The sequence below is a fragment of the Vipera berus genome, assembly GCF_964194415.1.
Source record: "Vipera berus genome assembly, chromosome: 3".
Lineage (NCBI taxonomy): Eukaryota > Metazoa > Chordata > Lepidosauria > Squamata > Viperidae > Vipera > Vipera berus.
In genome coordinates this window covers 162164063-162178002 of record NC_138204.1, presented here as the reverse complement: position 1 = coordinate 162178002, position 13940 = coordinate 162164063, and the positions used below count along the sequence as shown (strand labels likewise).

Genomic DNA, 13940 nt, shown 5'->3' with positions numbered 1-13940 from the left:
TTTTTTTCCATATATCCTGCAGCCAGTTGAGCATCTAAAAGACAGACACAAGAACGTGAACTGAATTTGAAAGAAGCCAGAATTCTTATCAGATCAGGTCATTTTACTTAGCCTATAACATGTGCTTATGCAGTCTTGTCTTATCTGATACAACTATCAAAATCTATGATAGTTAGAAAAGCATTATCTTTGATCACAGGTTAGTTTATTTGGGATCTATGTGAATGTACATATTTTAGATTCCATTCTTTTTTTAAAGAAATAGATCACATATAACTAACAATACATTGGCAAAATGATAGAAAAGCAATATATAAAGGAAGCACTAAGATGGGTTACATTCTCTTAAGTATGGAAAGTGAGCTCTGACCTGTACTAGTGTATGTTTGTTCAATAATTGTCTGATGTTTTATTTATTTTGTAATTATGGCTTTCGGTCTGTATATTTCTGGACAAATAGAGTTTGTCCAAAGATAATCAAAAATTCCTATTTTACTGGAGTACATTTTGCATTATCTACTTAAGGAATCATTTCCATTTATATAATAAACTTTGAACTGAAACTTTGCCCAGCCTTATCACATTGCATATAATCAGTCAGACTAGAAACCTTCAATCCCCATCTGTATGATCTCATTTCATAATGCTCCCCATGTCAAAGGACAATATAGAATTCTGCTTGCTCAAAATTATTTCTTAAACCAAACAATGATATAATATATGGAATGGATGGAATTTCACTTACAGATTTACAGGAATATTTAAAAATCCATTGTTTTCTCAAGCACAGCTGTTCAGATAAGTTGGAAAACAACTTGATGAGAAAACAGTAACATCATTATTATTCTGATATGCCTATTTTTTTTTATTGAGATCTCTACTTCTTCCTGGTTGTCAAAAATTGCCCATGTAGTCAAATATAGAACTATGCTAAGAAAATGACATGTATTCACCATTAGTCTCTCAGGCTTTATCTGGTAGATGGATTACAACCGATTAGATAAGCCCACAGGAAAATCCAAGGATAAATAATATTTATTGAAGAAAGTAGAAAGACAATATCCATAGAATTTACTGTTAATAATGGACTAGCCTTACTTATAAATACAGGAATAAAATATTTTAAATGATAAAATCTTCTCTAAATGATCGAGAAGATGCTACTTATCTTTGTTGGGATTCATTTGTTTCTATTTGTCCTTTCTTTTTACAGTGATAAGGTTTATTTTTTATCTGATTGCTCACTGACTCTGTAGAGTTAACTCTCAACAGGTGCTGTGCCAAATGCAGATCTCATTATAACTTTTGCTTTTGTTTGGTTAGCCTTTTCAGGACTGACACTCTTTTTTCCTAAGTGTTTCTAACATTCAGTTTCCTAACTTTCTTTTTTCCTGTAGTGCAGGTTCTTAAGAACAGTTTCCACCAAAAATATCAGGTATAAAAGTTAGGATGACAGTATTTTTCCCAAGTACTATAATTATTGTGATGAGTTATGATAAAAGTAAAGACTGGGATCTCCAGATAGCCCTTTATCTTATTAAAGCGCAAAAACACATTTCCTAATTGATATATTAAATCTATGAGATCTAGAAATGCAACTGACACCAAAGCAGATTTGAAGATAGATTCAACTTTGCTGAGAACTCTTAAGTTATATTGGAGAGAATTTAACTTATTAGATGTAGAATAAAGATTAAATCCATACTTCCCAAACAATTCCAACATCATTCTTAGTATTCTTGCTTATGTTACTGCCCTGCAAATCCAGCATAGTGGAAGGACTCCAGGTTTCAAAAGTTGCCGTAAACTTATATTACACAGTGTACCACCATTGTAGTTGAAAACTTTAGGTATAAGTCGAGATGGAAATCTGATTTTACGTCAGCCTCTGCCTGAGGTCAGATAAAACATAAGTAAACTCCTAAAAATAATTTTGCAATTTGCAAAATCAAAGAAAATTGTTATGATGTGTGTCATTTCATTTACACTGTATATAATTTTTAAAAGAGAAAGAAAAAAAAAACTTTAATGCCTCTGAGAACAATATGGCAATTGCAGTGTATTTTTTTCTGTTAATATCACAAAAGCATAATAATAATTGCTTAATATGCTAGTAACTTTTTCGATGCTTTCTTCTCACCAAGTGTTATTGTATTTAAACGTGGTGCAGACTAATTAACCTTCTTTCCAAATTGGCATCAGTATTTCATATAGGATACCTGATTTGTAGAGGGTCATGTTAAATTCTTTTTCAGATCAGGATTGAGTGAATTTTAGTGGCTATGGACTGAACTTAATGGTTTGTGAGAATAAAGGTGTATTACAGTACAAAGGAGTGTATTGTAAGGAGTAGAACTAAGTTTTTTCTCCCTAGTTTTGTGCTGTAGTTGTTTCTGCCTCAAAGTTTGAAAGAACACCTTATTAGATTTTTTTTAAGGCAGTGTACGGCCTTTAACCTTTAGGGTGCTTGTATTTAAACTAGATCTAATTTTTATTTAGGGTTTGCTTTTTTTATACAATATTGCCTTTTGGCTTTTAAAGTGGCTTTCAAAGCAGTTTAGCAGAATCAAATAATAGTTGGGTAATGGAATGTCTATAAGGAAAAAAAACAAGTTCAAAGAGCAGCAAGAACTCCACCATTCAACCCTGAGCTATAGATATTTTCTATTGGCATAAAACAATATTTCAGAAAGAGAGAGAGAGAAAGAGATAGAGATGCGTATGTGTATAAATCTAAAATAAACCAATCATTCACATCCAGAACCTGGATTTTATTGAACAATCAATAAAAGCTTTGTCCCAATGATTTTTTTTAAAAAACTATATGAGTTAAACTAAAATCTAATAAATAGAAATGAACATACGATTTTCTGTAACTAGGTAGCAAGTCAAAGCTGTATTTTGTGGAAGAGTACATGAAACAATGTTACAATGGCAGAAATAAGTCTTCCACTCTTGCAGCACTTAAAATGATTTACAAAGTTAGCATATTAATATTAAACCAGTGGAGATAGCATAAATGCTAATCATATACAGAACAGCATTATGCAGTTAGACTTCAATAACATCTACAGTCTTCCATACATAACATGCTTCAGTGATTTGGACTAGTGAATTCCTATCAATTGACCAACATTTTTTCAGATGATGGGAATTGTTGATCCAGAAATCTAAGGAAAACCAGGATTATACTGACTACAATTTAGAATTGAAGCTTCAGTGAGTTTCTTAAGCCTTTAATATTTGTGAATGTGTTAACAGCAGGTAGTCCTCAACCTACAGAAGTTCATTTAGTGACCATTCAAAGTTACAACGGTTATGAAAACAGTGACTTACGACCGTTTTTACACACTTACAGCTGTTGCATCATGTCCATGGTGATGTGATCAGACTTTAGACACTTGGCAACTGACTCAACTATATGGTGTTTACGGTGTTCTTGAGGTCATATGATCATCTTTTGTGACCTTCTGACAAGCAAATTCAATGGGGAAGCCAGATTCACTTAACAGCCACATTACTAACTTAACAATGCTATGATTCACTTAACAACTGTAGCAGGAAAGGTCATAAAATGGGGCTAAACTCACTTAACAACTGTCTTGCTTAGCAACAGAAATTTGGGGCTCAATTATGGTCATAAGTTGAGGATTGCCTATACTGAACTTTTAAAGTCTTATGATGTAAAACATCATAAATATATTGTGTGGAAGGCAGATTGGGATGTGAACAAAATTTAATGTTCATTGCAGAATAGCTGCCTTCATGAAAAATAGGGGGAAAGGCTTTTTACCTGCCAACCATCAGCAATATGTACCTAGCTCTATCACATCAGATTGTCCCTCCCCCCTCGCTTTACGGGATATGTTCCTGGCTTGGAAAAAGCCACTTTAATTGCATAACTGTTATCCTGCTCTTGCATTTATTTGAACAAAGATGGAAGACTGGGATAAGGTTTCCCTCCTGTCCTCTTGGAACGTGGGTAACCTTTCAAACAAGCTATTGTGCCCTTAAGTTCAGGTAAATAAAAGCTGGAGACACATTAGATTATAACATATATTTATCCTTTAGATTCCTTCTTCCTTTTCCTCAGTTATTTTTGTTTTGGTGAATACAGATCTCATATAATTTGTAACTTAGCAGAAAACAAATTTGCAATATTTTGTTCTGAAGCCTAAAAGAATTTTGTACGGTGAAAGTAATGAACAATTCTGTCTGTCAATTTAATTACTTGTTTAGCCTAATACTAATAAAAATCCTATAGTATTATAATAGCTTACACATTTATTTTTATACAAGCTAAACATATGATCACAATCCAGTAGCAAAAGTATAGAGGTGAGAAAAGATGATTAATGTAATTGTTAGCCTTTAAAGTTCCACAAACGCTTTGTTGGTTTTCTGCTAAAAAAAACAACTAAAATAGCTGTGTCTTATTTTAGAACTAATGGTGGCTAATACTGGTTTCTTTTTTTTCCTCAGACATGTCATCATTGTTGATTTTAAAACTCTGTTCTATAATAGTTCCCATTCACTTCCAGCAATTAGTGCATTTGAAGCAAAATTGACTAGTTTTTCAGACATTGCTATGGATTTTGCATGGCTGTTCATACGGCTTTTACTCAGATAGAGGTTAAAAATTATTGTGCAAGAGCAGTTGAAGTGATTAGAAATTAATATGCTCTTAAAGCCATTTATATGCTAAATTCTTTAATATTTCAAAGGACTTTTTTTGTTTGGCTTTAAACAATCATGAGCTGTGCAAGGTAAAGCCGCATAAAACATTCTTTTTATCTTGCTTTTTATTGTACCTCTCAGCAGATAAATCTACTAAGTTTCATATATTTTGCACTTATTAGCAGGTATTTAACTCCCCAGATAAAGTCTGCTGAACATGTCACAGTGTGAAAACACATTTTCACTGGTGTAATGAACAGATTAACTGCTTGCTACCTGGCATAGTTAGTAACTTAGAATAGTCAAAAGTAATTTCAAAAGAAAAAAAGAAAAGCCGAGCAGCATTCATTTGGGGGCTGAATTTGGAATATGTTATAAATATATTATTTTCCATTTTTATTTATCCAGGATAATATAATTACTCCATGAATCCCTACTGTAACCTTTTATTTTCCAACTCATATGGAAAATACATCCCAGTTATCTTCTTTATTTTATTCCAGGTTTCTTTTCTTTTTCTTTTATTCCAGGTTTCTTTCCTTTCTGTACAACCATTGATATGTTCTTTTATGGAAAAAATAATATAGTAATTATAGTATAGTATAATATAGCATAGACATTAAGCTCAATTTTTCAATTGCTTGCACCTACATTAAGAGCCACTATTTTACATTGTGATAATGATATTGCAAAAGCACCAAAGGTCATTATTAAAATAACCCAGTGCAATTTGGATTATCATTGATTTCCTTAATATGTCAGTTGTGTTTAAGAATATTTAATTAATACAAATATATAATGTATATAATGTTTTGTTGTTTTTTATTTTCAGAATGATATAACTAGATCTTTAACAAAAGTCATCCTTAAAGATAAATGTGTATATAACTTGAAATTTGAGTGGTATGATTGAATTATGTTTTTGTTGATTCTTAATATCAGCTGCAAATGATTAAATATGTATATACAAAGTATTTATGTCTTTTCAGTACTTCTGTGAATGTTGTTAGCTGCGAAGTCGTGTCCGACCCATCGCGACCCTATGGACAACATTCCTCCAGGCCTTCCTGTCTTCTACCATCTTCTGGAGTCCATTTAAGCTCACGCCTACTGCTTCAGTGACTCCATCCAGCCACCTCATTCTCTGTCGTCCCCTTCTTCTATTGCCCTCGATCTTTCCCAGCATTAGGCTCTTCTCCAGTGAGTCCTTCCTTCTCATTAGGTGGCCAAAGTATTTGAGTTTTAGCTTCAGGATCTGGCCTTCTAAAGAGCAGTCAGGATTGATCTCCTCTAGGACTGACCGGTTTGATCGCCTTGCAGTCCAAGGGACTCGCAGGAGTCTTCTCCAGCACCATAGTTCAAAGGCCTCAATTCTTTGGCGCTCAGCCTTTCTTATGGTCTAACTTTCACTGCCATACATTGCAACTGGGAAGACCATAGCCTTGACTATACGCACTTTTGTTGACAGGGTGATGTCTCTGCTTTTTAGTGTGCTGTCTAGATTTGCCATGGCTTTCCTCCCCAGGAGCAAGCGTCTTTTAATTTCGTGGCTACAGTCCCCATTTGTGGTGATCTTGGAGCCCAGGAAAATAAAATCTGTCACTACCTCCATTTCTTCCCCATCTATTTGCCAGGAATTGAGAGGGCCAGATGCCATGATCTTGGTTTTCTTAATGTTAAGTTTCAACCCAAGTTTTGCACTCTCCTTCTTAACCCACAACAAGAGGCTCTTTAGTTCTCCTTCACTTTCTGCCATTAGAGTGGTATCATCTGCATATCTTAGGTTGTTGATATTTCTTCCGGCAATCTTAATTCCAACTTTTGATTCATCTAGCCCTGCCTTTCTCATGATGTGCTCTGCATATAAGTTAAATAGGCAGGGCGACAGTATACAGCCTTGCCGGACTCCTTTCCCAATTTTGAACCAATCAGTGGTTCCGTGTCCAGTTCTCACTGTTGCTTCTTGACCCGCATATAGGTTTCTCAAGAGACAAATAAGATGGTCTGGTACTCCCATCTCTTTAAGAACTTGCCACAGTTTGTTATGATCCACACAATCAAAGGCTTTAGCATAGTCAATGAAGCAGAAGTAGATGTTTTTCTGGAACTCCCTAGCTTTCTCCACGATCCAGCGTATGTTGGCAATTTGATCTCTAGTTCCTCTGCCTCTTCGAAATCCTGCCTGTAGTTCTCGATCCACATACTGCTGAAGTCTAGCTTGTAGGATTTTAAGCATGACTTTACTAGCATGAGAAATGAGATCAATGGTGCGATAGTTTGAACATTCTTTGGCACTGCCTTTCTTTGGAATTGGAATGTAAACTGATCTTTTCCAATCCTGTGGCCACTGTTGAGTTTTCCAAATTTGCTGGCAAATTGAGTGCAGCACTTTTACTGCATCATCTTTTACGATTTTGAATAGCTCAGCTGGAATACTGTCACCTCCACTAGCTTTGTTATTGCTCAGCTTTTCTAAGGCCCACTTCACCTCACATTCTAGGATGTCTGGCTCGAGGTCAGTGACCACCTCATTGTGATTATCTGGGACATTAAGCTCATTCTTGTATAGTTCTTCTGTGTAATTTTGCCACCTCTTCTTAATCTCTTCTGCCTCTGTTAGGTCCCTTCCATTTTGGTCCTTTATCATGCCCATTTTTGCATTAAACGTTCCCTTCATCTTTCCAATTTTCTTGAAAAGATCTCTGGTCCTCCCTATTCTATTGTTTTCTTCTATTTCTTTGCACTGTTCATTTAAGAAGGCATTCTTATCTCTTCTAGCTATTCTCTGGAATTCTGCATTCAATTGGGCATATCTATGTTTTTCTCCCTTGCCTTTCGCTTCCCTCCTTTCCTCAGCTATTTGCAAAGCTTCCTCAGACAGCCTTTTTCTTTCTTGCATTTCTTTTTTCTTTGGGATGGTTTTGGTTGCTACCTGTTGTACAATGTCGCAAACCTGTGTCCATAGTTCTTCAGGCACTCTGTCTATCAGATCTAATTCCTTAAATCTATTTGTCACCTCTACTGTATATTCAACAGGGATATGATTTAATTCATACCTGAGTGGCCTAGTGCTTTTCCCTACTTTCTTCAGTTTAAGCCTAAACTTTGCAAGGAGAAGCTCATGGTCTGAGCCACAGTCAGCTCCTGGTCTTGTTTTTACCGACTGTATAGAGCTTCTCCATCTTTGGCTGCAGAGCATATAGTTAATCTGATTTCTGTGTTGACCGTCTGGTGATGTCCATGTGTAGAGCCATCTCTTGGGTTGTTGGAAAAGAGTGTTTGCTATGACCATCATATTCTCTTGACAAAATTCTATCAGCCTGTGCCCTGCTTCATTTTGTACTCCAAGGCCAAACTTGCCTGTTATTCCAGTTATCTTTTGGCTTCCTACTTTAGCATTCCAATCCCCCATGATGATAAGTACATCATTTTTTGGTGTTACTTCTATAAGGTGCTGTAGGGCTTCATAGAACCGGTCAATTTCATCCTCTTCAGCACTGGTGGTTGGGGCATAGACTTGGACTACTGTGATATTGAATGGTTTGCCTTGGATTCGAACTGAGATCATTCTGTCATTTTGAGGATTGTATCCCAGTATTGATTTTCCTACTCTTTTATTGACTATGAAGGCTACTCCATTTCTTCTGAGGGATTCTTGCCCGCAGTAGTATACCTGATGGTCATCTGATTTAAATTCACCCATTCCTGTCCATTTTAGTTTGCTGATACCTAAGATGTCGATGTTCAGTCTTGTCATCTCTTGTTTGACCACGTCCAGCTTTCCTTGATTCATGGATCTTACATTCCAGGTTCCTATGGAGAAAAAATCTTTACAGCATCGGACTTTCCTTTCACCACCAGACATATCCACAGCTGAGCGTCCTTTCGGCTTTGGCCCAGTCTCTTCATTCTTTCTGGCGCTACTAGTACTAGCCCTCTGCTCTTCCCCAGTAGCATATTGGACGCCTTCCGACCTGAGGGGCTCATCTTCCAGCGTCATATCGTTTTGCCTTTTGGTACTGTCCATAGGGTTTTCATGGCAAAGATACTGGAGTGGGTTGCCATTTCCTTCTCCAGTGGATCACGTTTTGTCAGAACTCTCAGCTATGACCTGTCCATCTTGGGTGGCCCTGCACGGCATAGCTCATAGCTTCATTGAATTACGCAAGCCCCTTCGCCACGACAAGGCAGTAATCCATGAAGGGGACTGTCATTCACTTCTGTGAATGACCTATCTCTAAAGCCATCAAGAAATTATCTTAACTATTAGAAATGTCAAAAAACATTGTTATCTAGGGAAGTGATCTGGGTCAATAAATACCAACATCTCCCTGTGCAAAAAATTCACAGATCCATGATAGGTACAGTATTTTGCATGTTAAAGCAAAGTGCTCTGTGTTATAATGCTTTTAATGCATGAACCACAACTTATGCTAGCTATTATTTAACAACTCTGAATTTTCCAATCAAGGATCAGATACTTTATCAATAATCTGTACTCATATACTTCAATAATGGAGTCACTTCCTGACAGTTAAAGTGCACGTAGATAGTTTTTAAACGTGCTTTTATCGGTCAGGCAATTAAGAGTTCAGAAAAAGGTCTCTATATTTAATGGCTGAGAGGCTGTAATTTTCTACTTGAACTTGCTTTAAATGTATGTTTTAGCAATCTGTACCAAATAAGAAATGCATATGATGAAATCAGAATGAACATAGTAATAGATCCTTTAATGTCTTAAAGCCTTTATTTATTTATTTATTTAGCGTATGGCTGGTCACACACAATATTAAAAACATTTCATATTTACAAGTTAAAACAGTTTAAAACAATTAAAAAGAAGCAGTAATAAAACCTAAGAGGAAACCAGAAACAACATTTCAGAGTTTGATGTCGAGTTTGGAAATTCAGTCAGTAGCTTCCGTTGTTACGCAGAGGAAGTCCTTAAAATATCCTGGGTATTTTCTATTAATGCATTCCCTCACTATATGTTAGATAGTCTGTCGGGGAGCCCCGCAATCACATTGTGCTGAAGATGTCTTTCCGCATTTATACAAAGAATCGGCACACACCCCATGAGTCGTTCTAATTCTATTGTATGTCACCCATATGTGTTGTGGTAAATTGAACCCTGGAGGTATATTATTAGGATTAATATGCTCAAAAATATCTTGGGAGGTATAGCTGTTCCATGCTTCCATCCACTTTTGTGTGGTGCTCTGATGTTCGGCCAGCAGCTTAAGCACTGTAAGGAGTGGTGGATTTCTTGACTTTAGTCGACATCTTAAGAGAACAGAGGTATAACCATGAATGGCTAGAGAGGAGTTTAGCAGGATCTTACTATACTCCCTAATAAGAGCTTCTTGTCATTGTAAGTGCGGGGGGAATATATGGCTAAGAACTGGTAACCAGTGAATAGGTGTAGATTTTATGCACCCAGTAATTAATCTCATTGTATGGTTAAGTTGAACATCGACAAGTCTTGTATGTGGGCTGTTTATCCATACAGGTGTGCAATATTCCGCTACAGAGTAGCAAAGCCCAAGGGCTGTGCATCGAAGAGTTGGAGCTGAAGCTCCCCAAGTTGTTCTGCATAGTTTTTGCAGAATGTTGTTTCTGCTGTTAACCTTGGCAGCCAAATTCTGAATATGTTTTTTTTAAAAGACAGAGTCCTGTCTAGGGTGACCCCCAGCTATTTTGGTGTAGCCTCATATGGGAGCAATTTATTATTTAGGTCAGACATGTCAAACACAAGGCCCGGGGGCCAGATCCGGCCCGCGAAGTGGTTTCATGTGGCCCGTGAAGCCATCTTGGAAACAGTGAGGGAACGGCCCCCGCTGCCTTGGCCCTGGCCCAGAGACCCTCCTTCCTCCAGAGACCCTCAGATCTGTCCCACTCCTGCCCAGGCCCCCATAGGCACCCTTGATGCGAACGATGTAGAGCTGGCCACGCCCACCCAGTAGGCCATACGCACTCTAGCCACGCCCACCCAGTAGGCCACACCCACCCAGCCCCCTGAGGGCAACCGCAATGCTGATGTGGCCCTCAATGAAATTGAGTTTGACACCCCTGATTTAGGTATATATTGAGTTCTCTTTTTGCTAATTTATTATTAAGGTGGAAACATGATGTAACTGTTTTGCTTACGCTTGGGATTAGCCTCCATTGGTGGAAGTATGTGCTGTAAGTACACCTTCTGTAACTTCGATGTCCTTGTAGCTATATGCTAATGCCAGGTCATCAGCATAAGGAAACTTTGTTGATAGCGTAGATGGTATATCGGAAATATATAAGTTGAATAAAGATGGGACCAGTACAGAGCCCTGAGGTAGTCCATTATTCAGGTGTCTTTGCTTACTAATTTTATCACCCATAATGACTTGAAGGGTCCTTGCTGAGAGCATGTTATTTATTAGGCAGCCCATGGTTCTACAAGGAACAGTGTGGAGGAATTTGCTTAATAGTCCATCCCTCCACACTGTATCGTATGCTGCTGTGAGATCCACAAATACAACAGATGTTTTCAATTTATTCTGTTTTCAATGTGGCTTTCAATGTGGCTAGTAAGACTAAGGACTTGATCAGCACAGCTCTGATAAGATCTAAACCCAGCCTGTTCAATCGGTATTTGTTCGTTAATTTTCTGTCCAATTCTGTTAAGCATCAACCTTTCAAGTAGTTTATAACAAACACTTAACAGAGCAATGGGGCGATAGTTTTCTGGCTTGTTGCTTAGTTCTCTTAAATTCTGAAGGGAGCTTACTAGAAGTTAGGATATCTGTGTAGAATTTTGCCAGCCATTCTCTTGTGCGAGGCCCAGAGTGGATGATAAATTCAGGCATTACTCCATCAAAACCAGGAGATTTTCCAGCTTTGACATTCTTCAGGGCAGTATCTATTTCAGCCGCTTGGAAGGGTTGAGCATATTCCTGGCTAGGTGAGCACAAAATTTTTAAGTGCTTTAATTCTCTTTTCACTAATTTAGTATGTTTCTTATCATGGGGTACTCTAGTTAAGTTGACAATTCAAGTTGTTATTTGATCTGGAGTTATCTCTTGTTCTTTACGTTGAGCTGGTTGGCCTCCTCCCAGTTTTTTCAGTAGGCTCCATGCCTTCCTGCTTGAGTGTTTAAAGTCTAATCCAGACGTAGTTTGCTCCCATTTCTGCCTGCACGCCAGGTCAAGGTTATGAAGAAGTTCATTGGCTATCTCAGCGTCACTGTTCTCTAGATGTTTTTGGTACAGGTTTTCGCAGGTTTCATTCCATCCTGGGATGTATTCCTTATGGAAGCCACGTGGGATGGATTTTTTAGCCTATGACATAATTGCTCTGACAAAGCGATAGTAGCTTTTACTAACTGCCGGGATACGTCCTATTATGTTCTCAAGGTCCATCGTAAACTTTTCCCAGTTAGCCATCTTTAAGTTCCACCTTGGTCGGGGTATCGATCTGATAATAGGTATCTTTATTCCTGTCTTAATGATAATAGGTCTATGTTGGCTATGGGGGAAAGTTGGCAGCACTTGCCGAGAGGCAGGTATAGGTTTGGTTTTATCTTGTGTAACAAAACGTAAGTCTGGGTTATACTCTTTCTTCCATGCAGCTGATTTAAAAGTGCCTCGATCTTTAGCATCAAAAATTAAGTATAGGTTGTTCTGTTCTGCCCATTCACAGAGAATCTCGCCGTTAGTATCATTAAGCATATATCTCCACTGAGTATGATGGCTATTGAAATCTCCTATGTAGATGCCCGGGTGTGGAATCCTTGGGAGAACTGTATTAGGCCAAGAGATAGTAGGGGGCTTCTAGATGTTCATGACTTGGGTATCTCCAATCTTAATTGTGATAGTGTAGATGTTATCCTCACTGCTTGTTTCCAATAAATATGCGTTTTCAATGTTATTACGCACATATGTGATCAGGCCATAAGTTTGATGAAAAATAGCACCTAAGACGTCATATCCAGTTATTCTTCCTCTGCTTTTAAGCTGCTGTTCATTCTCATTGCGTGTTTCCTGGATCATAGCCAAATCGACATAGTTTTCAAGTAGTAGTTTGGAGAGATGTTCGCATTTTGATCTACTACTGTCTTCGATGTTAAGTTGGCACATACATATTGAACTTCCAATATTCCGAATCATTTTGGTATTGGTATTTGTTATATCTGTTATTTCTGCTATTTTTCAGTCCTTAAAAGGACTGTGGACTGTGGGGTTGTGTGTGAAGCCAGGAGGTCCTCACGGATGTCTGGCTGCCAGTCCGTCTGTTACTCATTTAGCACCACCCAGGAGGCACGTGTGGCTTAAGGATTGCCACGGATGCGAGTAACTTTGCCTCCCTAAAAGCCTTTAAAACGACTTTAAGGAACTATTTTTTTTCTAAAAATAATCTCAAACAAACCCTATTGTTTAACCATCACAAACCTGTTTATCTTGCATAATTTATGAATAGTTTTACTCCAAATGGGGAATGTAATGTGTGTATTAGCTTGATTCGACTTTGCTTAAAGTTTTACTTCTTCTATTGCAGTGCTTGTCCTGCTGATTGTTACAATGAGACGACGGAAAAAAGAGCCTCTTGTTTTAGATGAAGAGAGAGATATCAGGGAAAATATAGTCCGATACGATGATGAGGGAGGTGGAGAGGAGGACACCGAGGCTTTTGATATGGCTGCCCTGAGAAACCTCAACGTCATTCGCGATACCAAGATCAGGAGGGATGTGACTCCAGAGATCCAGTTCTTGAGCAGACCGTCTTTTAAAAGCATCCCTGATAATGTTATTTTTCGGGAATTTATTTGGGAAAGGCTAAAAGAAGCTGATGTGGATCCCTGCGCTCCACCATATGATTCCCTGCAGACATATGCATTTGAGGGAAACGGTTCAGTGGCTGAGTCACTCAGCTCTTTAGATTCGGTCAGTTCAAACTCTGATCAGAATTACGATTACCTCAGTGACTGGGGGCCTCGTTTCAAACGGCTTGCAGATATGTATGGAACTGGACCAGAAAATTTGTATTCATAGCCTTTGAACTTTTTTATGACATTGCACTAAAGGAAAAGGGAAAGAGAAACTCAGTATCTGGACTAAGAAAAATCTGTAAATATTTCTCCGTCTTTTTTTAACCTGTTTTTTTTCCTTTCCTTTCCTTTTTGTTTGACTCAGTGAAGCTTATCTTCATTAGAAAATTGCCCAAGGAACTGCACTGAACAACAAATAGTGAGCATCAAATGGCATTTTTGGTAAAATTAAGATGCTTGGCCA

At 37.7% G+C, this 13940-nt stretch overlaps 1 protein-coding gene across 1 annotated transcript in view; it reads left to right on the top strand.

The window, feature by feature from the left end:
- Positions 1–13700, top strand: part of CDH7 (cadherin 7) — a gene marked incomplete at its 3' end in the record, with an annotated part of 127442 nt that extends 113742 nt beyond the window's left edge. Inside the window, exon 12 of the mRNA XM_081324833.1 lies at positions 13207–13700. Coding sequence (XP_081180959.1) covers positions 13207–13700 — 494 coding nt within the window. The remainder of the gene's footprint in view (positions 1–13206) is intronic.
- Positions 13701–13940: the final 240 nt, after the last annotated feature.